This window comes from Halichoerus grypus, chromosome X (assembly GCF_964656455.1).
Source record: "Halichoerus grypus chromosome X, mHalGry1.hap1.1, whole genome shotgun sequence".
Lineage (NCBI taxonomy): Eukaryota > Metazoa > Chordata > Mammalia > Carnivora > Phocidae > Halichoerus > Halichoerus grypus.
Window position 1 is genome coordinate 127590341 of NC_135727.1, and position 13606 is coordinate 127603946.

General features: G+C 43.9%; 1 protein-coding gene across 4 annotated transcripts in view; it reads right to left on the reverse strand.

The window, feature by feature from the left end:
* STS (steroid sulfatase) overlaps positions 1-13606 on the reverse strand; it is a 183094-nt gene that overhangs the window by 15063 nt on the left and 154425 nt on the right. For 3 of the 4 annotated variants that reach the window (XM_036087974.2, XM_036087977.2, XM_078064153.1), the window contains one exon: positions 9417-12651. The exons of the other annotated variant lie outside the window; for it this stretch is intronic. In XM_036087974.2, coding sequence (XP_035943867.2) covers positions 12278-12651 — 374 coding nt within the window. In that variant the 3' untranslated portion in view covers positions 9417-12277. Of the gene's footprint in view, positions 1-9416; positions 12652-13606 lie in introns of those variants that run through there. 4 annotated transcript variants of the gene reach the window in all.

The window sequence follows — 13606 nt, forward strand, 5'->3', positions numbered from 1 at the left end:
TCTATGAGGGTGTTCCTGGATGAGATTAGCATTTGAATCCATAAACTGAACAAAGTAGATTGTTCTCCCCAATGTGGGTGGACCCCATCCAATCCACTGAGGGGCTAAACAGAGCAAAACGGCAGAGAAGGACTTCACCTGCTGTTGTCAGTTTAAACATGGAGGAACCTATGTAGAAAGTGTGAGAAAGAAATTAATTCTGTGAATAACCATTGAGCTTGGAAGAGGCTCTCAAGCCCCAGGTTAGACCTGTAATCAACCCTAGCTGATGCCCTGATTTCAGCCTGCTGAGACCTACATAGAGAACCCAGCTTAGTTGCAATGGACTGTGGCTTGTGGAACTATGAGACAATAAATGGATATTATTTTATGCTGCTAATTTTGTGGTATGCATTACTCAGTAATGAAAACTATCTAACACAGTCCCCTCAACATCTATGGGAGGCATAGAGTTCCCTGCCACACGCTTTGGCCAAAGAAATGTGGACGGAAATGGCAATTATAGGCATAGACCTGAAGAGTAGCAGGTGTCTCTTCTTGCTCTTTGGGGGAGGGGGGTTTCTGTCCTCTGCCCCTGGGTCCTGAATGCAGTACACAGAGCAGAGCCACACCAGATAACCTGCAGACCCATAAGCATGAGAATAAATGCATATTTATATGCCATTAAGTTGGGGTGACTTGTTACACAGCATTACTGTGGAAATAGCTAACTAATACATGACACTTTCCAAGCCAAAGCCTGGGTCAGAGTGATACACTTCTCTGAAGGTCTACAACTATGTGTTTCTACTACATGGACTTATACGGAATGAGACACTAGAGTTGAAGACCAGAGATCATTACCAAACAGCCTCAAAACCAAGAAACTGACAAGAGAGCAAAAATAAACCCATACAAGTACAGGTGTGTTCTGAACCAGCTCTGCTGAATGCCACATACTGAAAACATGTGAATGTTTACACAAATTAACCACATTATAAATGCCTAAGAAATTTTACTTTTTTAAGGCACCAAATGACACAGTTCATGCATTAACAATCTATACAAAGTTGAGTCCTTCTGTGATTTGTCTCCCAATTCAGTAAGTCAGTCAGTTAATTCTGGGCCTGACATCAGCCCATTACTCAGATTGATTCCACTTTGCACTTGGAAAATCTACATCTTCTTCAGAACATCAAGCCTTAGGAAAACTGTTTCATGTCTTTAATCCCCAAAATGCAAGAACAGCTCAGACAATGAGAAAATAATTAACCAATCAATTTGGTTGATGGGGTATCGCAAACACATGCACATTAACACCCTGTTTTAAGGTTTTATTCTATGACTAAAGTTTAATTCTTGTTGCCAAACCCTAAGTATTTGATCTCTCAAATAATGGAAAGTTGTATTATGTTATATATTGTTAGGAATGATTTTAATTAGTCCAGGGCCCTATTCCTCTTATATTCAAACATGCATCAAAACTATCTTAGGTCTGTGTTATCCATATATATATATATATATATATATATATATATATATATATATATAATAATTTTTGTTTTGTGGCTCTGCTACCTTTATTCCTAGAGCTAGCTAAGGTTGCATTTTGATTTTTTATTACTAAAAATTTACCTTTCCGAATACACCAAAATATCACTGGGGATGTGGAACCCGGAAAAAGTTTAGAATCTGTTGTTCTAGGATTATCTCATGAGATGTTCAGTTTATTTCCAAGTAGCCGAAAGAAAAACAAGAAGTTGTCCTCTAAAGGGGTAAGTGGATCCAGATGACACAAAATCAGTCATTTAGTTGAGATTTTTAGGTTAATGAGAAATTAAGTAAATGTGCTGGGTATATAAATTTAGATTATTATGATTCTTACGGAATCATTACTTGTAAGAGAGCCATTTTTATTAGGTAATCTGGATGACTCTGAATGTAGCTGAGCTGATGTGGGTCTCAAGTGATCCGCACCTTCTGGGTGCCCCAGATGAGGAGACAGTCCAAAAACGTGTGCTTCTTTGAAAGATCATGTTAGCACCCTGGTCTATTAAGAATTTTTCCAATGCAGAACTTATTGGGTCATACAGAGGAGGGATATGAAAATATATACAACTCTGGAGATAAATATTATCACAGCGATTTATGCAGTTGATCTTGAAACATTGAAATGTTTATGTTTTGCTCATGGACGATGATGCACAATTTTAAAATATGGTAACACAATGGTGTTTGAAGACTGACACAGTGGTGATAATTTTTGAAGCTTGGGGATGAGTTCATGGAGGGTTCCATATTATCGTCTCCACTTTTGTGTTTGTTTGAAATTTCCCACCATGCGTTGTTTTGTTTTGTTTTTAATTATGGTTAGCAACTGCAATGCACTCTTTCTATCCTGTCTCCCCATTTGGAAGAGCATAGATAAGAGCGGATTTTAAAATTTAAAGTTTCATCTGTGTCTCTCTCATGAAACATGAGGACATTATTGTATTCTAAGCTTTCATTCCAAATTACTGAGGCTTCAATGGGTGGATTGAAAGCATGTTCCTTTCAGCATAAACACGGTGCAATCCCATGCATATTATAAATAGATGGTCTTTACCAATACCACATGTAATATAAAAATGCAAAATGCACAGAGTCTGTTCTAGAAGTTCACGTCTTATTTTAGCGTTTGATGAAGATGTGTTGCTTTTGTAACACCTATGGTACTAGCAGCTAAAATGAACCACAAAGTAGTCAGACAACTGAGTTTCGTGTTGGAAAGAGCTCTCTATTTCTCTGCCAAGATAAAAGAAAATCTAGGGCAATGTGATTAACTCTCTCCATTGGCAAATCCATACTTTATGGTTGAGGAAAATACTCATCGACCAAATAGGAAATGGTTTAGAGTACAATTTCAGTTTCCATTTGTCCTTAGAAACTACAATTAAAACAGTAGGAAAGAGATACCAAAACAGGTCTTAATATGGTGCTGCTGAAAACATTTCCTAATTGGGTAATGGTCTCTTATCAGGATAATTAAAATGTGTTCTATAAAATAATTGTGTTTAATCACAATGATGCCTTACACTTCAGCTACCACTGTCTTCACCATCCTGCCTTCTCAGGCACTAGAATTACTCACATTATAGAGATTGAATTCTTTTATGTTTGAAATCCTCAAAATTCGTGATTTGGAGTATTATTCATGGGCTGGGTCAAATCCTTTCCCTTTCATAAATGCTACTTTCTGTGGTCGTGTTGCAAAAAGGAGAAATGAGAACGCTAGCCAAGGGGGTTAGTCTGGAGAAACAACAGAAATACAGAAGGGGCAGAAGAGGACGGGGCTAGCTCCATGCCATCACAGAATGTTTCAAAATGGATGGGCGATGCTAATTATCTATGGTATTCACAGAGTGAGCATTTACGTAGCTGCCTGGGCTTCAGTAGGAAAGAGTTTTGTCACTGCCATTAATTTCTCGAAAGGGCACCATGCCATCTAGCTGTTAGGGACACTGCTCATGGCCAGATCTCATCAGAAGATAATCCAAGAGCACTGTCATTTCCTAGAATGAATGCTTGCCTCCATGCAGAGTGATTTCTTGTATTTCACGAAAACTTGTGTGAAGCAGAGAAGCAGAGAGACCATCTTCTGCAGAGAAATATGTATTTTTAAAGCTTGGTAAGTGATGAGCTGACACTCGATGCCTGCTTGGTTTTGACACACAAGACAGTGAGGGGGGAAGCTCTTAAATTCTGGCTTCTCTGCCTGCCCTGGAGCTAGACAGTGGTTTGGACAGAAGCATTAATCAAGCGCTTTCCTGTGCATTATCTAAGATTGTTGCATATGGAGTCTTACTGGGTAATTGCCACACCACGACCAATGGCATGCTGGATCCCCAACCTCTAATTTATCATCTTGAAAGAGCACGGGACCACAGACAGAAGTGGGGATGATGAAGCTTCCATCCTGCACACCAATCTCTGTGTAGCCTTCCACCTCCTTCTGCCACTGTTAACATATAACTCGTGGCCTCACCTTGCTTGGTGGTTCTAATTGTCACCGTTGTGAATATAAACAACTAACCACGAGAAGAACCATTTATAGTCCTGGAGAGTCTCTAACAATGCCTTGCTGGGACAGAAATTATACAACGTGGTTTTCAATATTTCCCTAATGTGAGATGCCCTTTAAATTGCCATGGAAGATAATGGCACTATATAATTTTTTTTTAGCACCAGAATTCACTAAACATTACTGGGGTGGGGGGAAAAAAAGGGCAAACTTAATTCAAATGATAAAAGGTCGAAAGATGGTTTACTTGCATTGAAAAGCTAACAGCAGGATGCAAATAAACATTAGTGTTCTTATTATCCTTTTTTACTTAAATTACATTGTCCCCAAATTTTAACATACAATTAAACAGGACTGAACATTTTAAACACACTTAAAATGGCATTAAAATGTAGGGTTTGTTGTTGTTAAAGCAAAAGAATTGAGCTTGCAGAACGGTTACTGAATCTCTGTGTGATGTAAGATATTCGAAGTGATATTTACCTCCCTCATTCCCACTCTGGAAAGGTTAGCAGATGTGTATATTTCTGAAGATACAGTCAATCTAAACATTCACTTCTGTTTGTTTCTTTCTTTTGTTTTAAACTGGCCCAAAACAATCATTTTCCTCTCCTCCAACTACTTAAAATATCTTTCTATAAGCCCGATTAAGCCTCAATTATTGCAGTGCCCAAAATGCCACAGGATTGCTTAGCATAAACAGCAGTGAAGTATTTTGCCCAATTTAATAACTATTCATTTGCAGGAACACGGTGGTAACAGGAGGTCTGCAAGATGAGGGGAATGTGCTCGTTCTGTCGTGACAACATGCAGCTCTCACTAACTAAAGCAACAAAAGAGTATCTTGTGGTCACCATGCGTGCCCACCAAGGGTCATCTGGGGCTCTGTCGCTTGTCAGCTTCACTCGGACCCCAGGCTGGGGGAGCAGCCTCTACCTGGGATGTTGATAACGTGCTGGGGGATTTGTATACTGGCTAATGCTCTAGCCCCGGAGTAAGAGGTGACATTTCTACTCACGATTTGCCAACAGCCAGAAGTACCTCTTACTATGTGTCTGGACACTGGAGCGAGCCGGACCTCTGTAGCAAATCCAAGGATGAGATGGTGCATAATGGTAAGCACACAAACACAAATCCAAGTGCCTTTTTCATCTTTGAATGCAATAAATCAACTATTTGAACTCTATTTTCATGATTGGCACACTCGGCTTGCTTCTTTCACTCTGGAAAGATCTCAAGTCTGTATGCCAGCTCATGGATTCAACACATGGCTTTTTAAAAAAATATTTTATTTATCTATTTGAGAAAGAGAGAGAGAGCGCATAAGCACAGGCAGAGGGAGAAGCAGGCTCCCCGTTGAGCAGGGAGCCCAATGCAGGACTCCATCCCAGGACCTGAGATCATGACCTAAGCCAAAGGCAGATGCTTAATCAACTGAGCCACCCAGGCGCCCCAACACATGGCTTTAATGCACACAATGCTTCTGTGTTCTTTGCCAGGCAAACCAACGTAAGAAGTGCTATCATTGACTTCTATATCCATCTAATTACACAATGTCACAATCTAACCAGTACTACATATGGTGGCATGGGTTGTGCACTGCACAAATTTAGGAAGCAGTCTTCCCAATGCAGTGTGTTAATGTGACCCCTAGAGTTGTGTGGTACACACCATGAGCAGTAATATCTGGAGATCATGAAAATCTATCCATTTACTTATTATTTTTTAAGATTTTATTTTTGGGGCACCTGGGTGGCTTAGTCGTTCGAGAGTCTGACTCTTCATCTCAGCTCAGGTCTTCATCTCAGGATTGTGAGTTCGAGCCCCGTATTGGGCTCCTTGGTGGGCATGGAGCCTACTTAAAAAAAAAAAAAAATTAAGGATTTTATTTTTAAGTAGTTTCTATACCCAACATGGGGCTCAAACTTAGCCTGAGATCAAGAGGCCCCTGTTCTACAGATTGAGCTAGCCAGGTGCCCCATTTTACTTATTTTCTTAACCAGGAGATCACTACATAAATCTAAGCCTAAAGCAACCTATTTATGTCCTGGTTCCATGTACCTCTTTCCTCCTCTGTAACAGAACCATTATAACATCTATTTGACAGATGCGGAGTGAAGATTAAGTAGATTCATGCACAGAAGTCCTTGGAGGCAAGCCGGGGATGCACGAGCCTAACTGAGCATGAGCCCCTATTCCATCCTCTCCCAATGGGCCAGCTCTGGGACCAGTTCCTACCTCACCTGCAGTGCTAGACAAGGTGCTACAGAAACTTGTCTGATCTCCGCTCTGGACACGATGGCTGGAAACAGGTCTCCCTGAGACCAGCTCTAACAGATGGTCTGTCCGATCCCCCCACTCTCTCTCAGCAGTTCCTGACCCAGGGCATCTCCCTCGTCTGATAAGACGCCGCCACACACATCCTCTCCTGAATTATCTGCAACCCTGACTTCTCCCAACCTCTTCACACCACGCTTGCTGCCTTCAACCTGAGAGGCAACAACTCTCAGATCTTCCTGCAGAAGGTCCTGATGTGTGGCAGGAAATGAATGTGTTCCAAAAGCATAAGAAGCACGAATCGCAGGAGTTACGTGGTATTATTTCAAAGGGTGCAGAAACAAGTCGGCTTGAAGACATTACATTGTCTTTTGATCTTTTTCTAAGACTAAAATCTGATTAACAAAAATAAAGCACCACAGTCAGCAGAGTGCTTAACGTATGCACAGGAAATATGGGTTTAAGGATTTCAAAGGTTATAAAGTTTATAGGGATTTCAAAGACTATTTTTATTTTTTTGAAGAGTTTTGTTTATTTATTTGAGAGAGAAAGTGAGAGCACAAGCTGGGGGAGGGGGAGGGGCAGAGGGAGAGGGAGAAGCAAACTCCTCGCTGAGCAGGAAGCCCGATGCGGGACTCGATCCCAGGACCCTGAGATCATGACCCGAGCCAAAGGCAGATGCTCAACTGACTGAGCCACCCAGGTGCCCCAACTGACTGCAATTCTTTTGGATAAATACTCAGAAGTGGGATTGCTGGATCATATGGTAATTCTATTTTTAATTTTTTGAGGACCCTCCGTACGGTTTTCCATAGTGGGTGCACCAGTCTGCATTTCCCCAATGCATGAAGGTTCTCTTTTCTCTACATCCTTCTCAACACTTGTGGCTTTTTTTTTTTTTTTTTTAAGTAACGTTCACCACCCTTCAATCTTGAAAAGGAAGAGAGTCCCGCAAAATGCAACAACACAGATCAACCAGAGGGATGTTATGTGACGTGAATTAAGTCAGTCACAGAAGGACAAACACTGCAGGATTCCATTGACAGGAGGTATGTACAATAGTCAAACTTACAGAAGCAACACAGCAGCATGCTGGTGGCGAGGATCTGGGGGATAAGAAAGATAGGAAGCTGCACATCATCGGGTAGAAAGTGGCAGTTATGCAAGATGAATTCTGGAGGTCTGCCATGCAGCCTAGTGCCTAAACTTAACAGTATTGCATTGTACGCTTAAAAGTCAAACAGGCTAGATCTCAGCTGAAGTGTTGGGACAACAATAAAATTAAAATAAAAATATAAAAGAACAACACACACACACACACACAAGAATTAACCCATGGGGCTTCTACTGAAAGCAACACCAGTGAATCAGAAAAACCGTCTGCAATACAAAGAGCTTTCACAACACGTCAGGCTCATCTAGTGTGACCAACCTACTGGATTAGCCAAGGTAACCAGTCTACCTGCCATGACACCATCAACCTCCGGATCTCAGTGGCTTAAGAGAGAAAAGTTTGGATCTTGGTCAGGTTGCAATCACCTGGTAACCAGGCAGCTCTCCGTGGTTGCCCCAGCTGGTGACGCGGCTCAGGGGTCCAGGCTCTTGTAACTGCACCGTGGCATCCTCATTCCTCAGGATCTTCTCTGAGTCCTTACCTGGATGTTCTGCGTTCAGCGGCCACAAGCAAAGATGACATGCACGGAACTTTCTGGCCAGGCCCGAGTGTCTCATGGTCCCAACACGACAATAAGGGAAGACAGAAATGCGTCCCTGCCTCGTACCAACAGACATGAAACTGTCCATTTGCTGCAGGAGAAAGTTTCTGTCTCAAATGTAATTACAAAGAGGCCATGCCCACTGGGGAACACGCCCTATCTTTGTAAATACGGCACTTTATGTACTTAATTTTGCACCTTGTGCTCAATTTAGACAATATGCATTTTCATAGTCAACTCAAAGTACATAGTTATAAAAAATACAGTCACTGGAGATTTTGCCTTTAGGAAAACACCACCATAGACAATACAGTTTGTAACGTGAGACTCTCACATGAACCGTGAGGCCAATTTTATATCCTAGACTTCAATACAAAAGTGACGGGTTGCACACTGGGTAAAGCAAACCTAGGCATTGTGCAATCCACCTCTAAGAAGATGTGATGTATTTGCCGCGTAAGCCAAACAGCGCTATCCTGCAAACTCATTTAGAGCATTTGAACCTCATGAGTAGAACCCCAAGGATGACCAGGGCGCTAGAGTCCCCCACTTAGACCCACGAGTGGTGTCCTGGAGGGAGCCTGGATTTAACAGGGACACTAATATCACACAGCACGTTCTTTGAGGGCTAACGAGCACATAATGAGGCTCGAAGCCAGCTCGGAGCATCTACAAGTCACCACGCGTCATCCACACAGACCTCTCCCTAAGGACCCATGTTAGCGTTTGTGCAGAAGTGCTGGGTCAAATGGGAACCCACGTGGGGCCCTCTGTGCCTGCACTCTTCCTTGTCCTTCTTACCGCTGCCGTGCTTGATTCTAACTCAGCTTCGGTCTTCCAAAGGAATCCCGTCTCAAGACCGGACGAGAGATCAATGTTTTCTGTTTCTTAATTTCGACCTGCAGACTTCTCTGCTGCAAATATCTCATGAGCACAAGAGGTGTTTCCCCCACGTACAGGGCCACTCGAGACTTTGACATGCACGCAAAGGGAAAACATAGTAAATAGGTTTTAAGATAATGACGTGTTGCGTGCGATCCTAAAACACGTGAAAACACATTAAGATCCTATTCTACGACTGTATGGGTACACAGGTGTATGTGATCTTCAACCTTCAATGTTCATCTTGTTCCTTCTGATTTTAAAAGGAATTAAGGCATTTTTCACGTGCCCCCGAAAAGACCTGAGGTGGTGTACACATCCGATCAGATGGGAGGGGCTGTTTTATTTCCTGTCTGTCTCTACACTTCCGACCCCTCCCTGCGGCTTAGGGATGCAATCAGTATTTGTCCCATTGAAACCCGTAGCCCCCATCACTTCACACAGTCAACCCTCCACATACTTGCTGCATCTAGTCACGCGAGAACGCAAAGCACTACAACACGTTTCGTTGCCAAGGAAAATTTTATTTTACTTTTGCATGGACATCAGAACGGTGTTTTCAGAAACCTTAAGCAGGTGCGTCACTTTACAGACGGCATCTTTCAGACGTGGACCAAGTCCTTTCCCTGCATCTTTTCTCCCCTCTCCCCTGTACGTCCTCCAGGACAATCCGATGTCTGTTTCTTTTCTTGAATCCTTCACGATGCAGGCTGCGGTTCTGCTTTTCACGCAGGGTTACTGACCTTGGGAAATAGGTCTGTCCATAGTTCCTGTTTGCTTAGCGTGTCAGATCTAGGACATGCTACGAATAGAAAGCCTTTTTTCTTTTAAAAGAATCTGTTTAAAGCTCCAAAACCCAGTAAGGTTTAGACGTACAACTCAAGAGGTATTAGTGAGATGTTTTGAAAACAAGTAGCCTCGTACAGACTCGTAAAAACAAAACAAACTAGGTCATAAAGAAGGCTTGCTAGGTGTCTGCTGAAAAAAGAATTCAAATGTCCTGCTGTGGACCCCAAGCAAAACTTTCAGATGGCAAGTGGGTTGAAACCTAAGAATTATGCTTATCATGAATAAATTTGATTTTCCAATACCCTGATTCATAACAGTCATAAGTTATTTTGAGGCAAATAGTTTTTTTTAAGATTTTATTTGCTTATTCGAGAGAAAGAGAGAACACAGAAGCAGGGGGAGCGGCAGAGGGAGAGGGAGAAGCAGGCTCTCCGTTGAGCAGGGGGCCCGATGCGGGACTCGATCCCAGGACCCTGAGATCATGACCTGAGCCAAGGGCAGACGCTTAACCATCTGAGCCACCCAGGCGCCCCTTGAGGCAAATACTTTAAAGCTGATTTTATTTCTAGAGGTATATGTCCTTCATTGGTTACTAACATTCAGTACACACTGAACAACTCTACACATACATACGTATTCACATATTCCATAAAAGTGCTTCCTTTCACTTAATCCTCCAACACACATCCCCACCCCCTGAAGTGTTGTCTAGAAGAGTCCACTTGCATTGAGTGTGTTAAACTTTGAGTAAACATGATCAGCGTAATACCGAAGTTTGTAATAGTGGTTTTAAATAGTTTCTGCATAGTAATACCAGCAATAACCCCACCCCGTTATTAACAAGCTAGTACAGTCGTTAGCGGAGTTTCCTAAAGCAATAGGACAGATTCTCAGCCATTTCTGGAGTTAGAAATCCACATGAAAAATAAGAAACCCGTTTGCTCGCCAACTTTCAACCTTTCCCGGGGAGGGGAGGAAAAAAACATCACTTGTACGTTGTAAGAAAAGAAAGATGTAAAATGTGAAATCACGGATCTCAAGAGGAAATGCAGTAGTACTACTGGATCTTGGAAATTCTTCCCGGGGTGGGGAACACGTGGAGAGACGTGTGGACCATGGTCAGGGCGTGTGAGAGCACACATTCTCTCCACAGGGCCATGCGGGGTCTAGGCTTTGCATCGATCTGCTGTCTCCTGGAACGGAGCAAACACCGGGCCAAGAGGGAATGCTCGGACACGTGCACTAAAGAGACGAATGGATAGGCACGGGAACAGCAGGTCCTCTCCACCGACCAGAAAAGGAATCCACAGGATACTGTTGGCAGATGTCTAGAGTCTGATCGAGTGACATGAGCATCCTCTACTCAGGTGCATTCTCTCCTCCGTGGGGGCGGGTGGTGCAGACTCAGGACCTTCCTCCTACACAGCCACTGCCCACCGCCTCCTACGTGGCCTGCTGATGCCCTGCCCCTCAATTACTGATGTTGGAGGAAGCAGGATTAAAGCGAAATTGTACATCTCATTGAGGACGGAAGGCACAGGTATTTGTTAGCCACACAAGTGTAAAAAACAAAGGTACTTATATGAACTACTGTGGTCTCATCAGTAAATTCTGCAAGAACGAAAGGTATCATGATATTGTGCATGGGTCATGGACTGCTTACGAGTTCTCCCCACCAAGTAACATGCTTTCCCGGCCAATAATTCTGCACTGCATTGGGAGGGATTCCTCGTGCTATACTATCCCCGAGGTAGCCTTTATCCGGGAACTTCCATTCACCAAAGAAACAGTAAAACCCAAATATAACACTATAAATTATGCAATGGAAATCCATTCAGGACAGATTGTCTTGGGATTACGGTTCCCGAAGGATTTCACAAAAAAGTCTGCTGCACGAGAAAAGTCTTATCTGTGAACCTCTCTTGCTTTTATCTAAATAGTGTGAAGCTTCTAGTTTTATAGTTTAAATATCTCTGAATTCCCGAGGAAAGAAACTGTGTATCTGTAAATATATCTATCATGCATAGTTTTTAATATGTGCTCTAAATAACACTGATAATAACTGCCTTCCAAATCAAATTGCAATTGAGCATCATCTATTATTGGTGAAGAAGATGGTCCTTTACTCATTCTAAGTTGCATATATTAAGATTTAGTAAGTGCTGTTTAAGTGCTATTCCATTGTTTATTGGTGTGCCAGGGAAATCATGGCGGCCGATGCACCACAAGGCATCGTGGAATAACGGCACCTTATGCCATGGGGTCCACCCATTTGCAGAGGAGTCAGCATGATACCTTCTGCTCCTTCCTACCCACCCGACCCCCCACACTTACAGGACTCTAAGAATTTTGGCCATGGAACCCCACGTCTGGCATTTATCCCTGTGTATACCGTAGACTTTGCTTTCCCCCTGGGGTAACCGGGGGGCTCCTGACGAAGCCTTTGGGCAGTAAGATGGAGAGAGCCTCCCAGTCCGAGGTGCCAACAGGGCTGGCTCTCCACAGGGCCACCGCCCTGTATGTGCACAAGGCCGGAGGTGCAGCGGGCGCCAGGCCTCTGTCCCCGGACGTGCACCTAGCGGCTCGCCCTCCTGGCCTGTTCCTCCCGGTCACACTGGCAGGACAGCCCGGAAGATGAGCAGCACATCTGAAGCCATGGCTTCCAGAGAATGTTGCCCAGTGACAGCTGATTGGGGACCTCCTGCAGGGTCTCAGCGTGGCGGTCTGCGGCCTGCCGCATGACGCCGATGATCTCCTGGAAGCGGGGCTCGGTCGTCGGCGATATCGGGTTTCTCTCCCTGGGGTCTCTGGAAATATCGAAGAGCAGCGGCGGGTGATGCTGGTTCACAAACTGCCCGTGGCATAAACACACGTGTGTGGAAAAGCACCCGTTGGCGCCCTTGGGGCTGAACTTGGGCGTGAAGAAGAAGGCCTTCCAGACGGACGTGCCTGTGGTTTACAAGGACACAGGTTGGCGTGGGGTGGGAAGCGCCCTGAGCCTCACCGCAGCGGGGAGCAAGCACAGACACTATGCGGCCGTGTGCTTCCGGAGTGCGGGGCACCGGACAGACGTCTCATCCTTACCGCTCCGAAGAAGAACACCATAGCCCGAAAAAACAGCAAGAGCATGCATTAAGCTGTAACGGCCAAAGAAGAAACAGTAAAACAGACAGAACGACAGCTTCTATGAGGCAAATTTACACAAGGCCACCATGGCGTTTTCTTCTTATGCACAAAAATCTCTCTATTTCCTCCCATCTCCTTCTTCCTCCTCTTCCCCAACCCCCAATGTCCGAGGCAATGCTGTGCAGGCAAGAGAAGAAAAAGCCTATGAATCGTCTGCTCAGAGAACTCAGCCAGGATGGTCGTTTGGGTCTCATGGACTTTACAGCTTGGAACCACAGGGCAGACGCTCGATAAACACACACACACACACGGACAGATTATTTTTGTTTGTCTCTCTACCACCCAGCTCCTTCACCTCTACCAGCTCTACCACCTAGCTCTAGCATTTCCTGCTCTCCAACCTCTTCAACCTGCGGCCTCTATTTCCGTTTAAAATTAAGAGGATCTTCTGGAAGAGGGAGGAGGCTCCCTGCCGACATGCACAGAAGAGATGCTAAAAGCACATGCACACACACACACATGCACACACACACCCATCACACACAATCTTAAACACGCGAAGACCTCGGTGAACATTGTATTTTCTCTGCTCTGAGAAAGCCTGAAAGCAGCAAATCAAGAATCAAATGAGCCTGCTAGCGAGGATGGGGAGGGACCGCAAATGGGCAGCAGAAGGGAATGTTCTCAGATTAGATTGGGACTGGGTGTGCACAGCTCCACACATTTGCTAAAAATTGTGGAATTGGAATTTTAGGGTGCATAAGTTATTTCTTAGTAA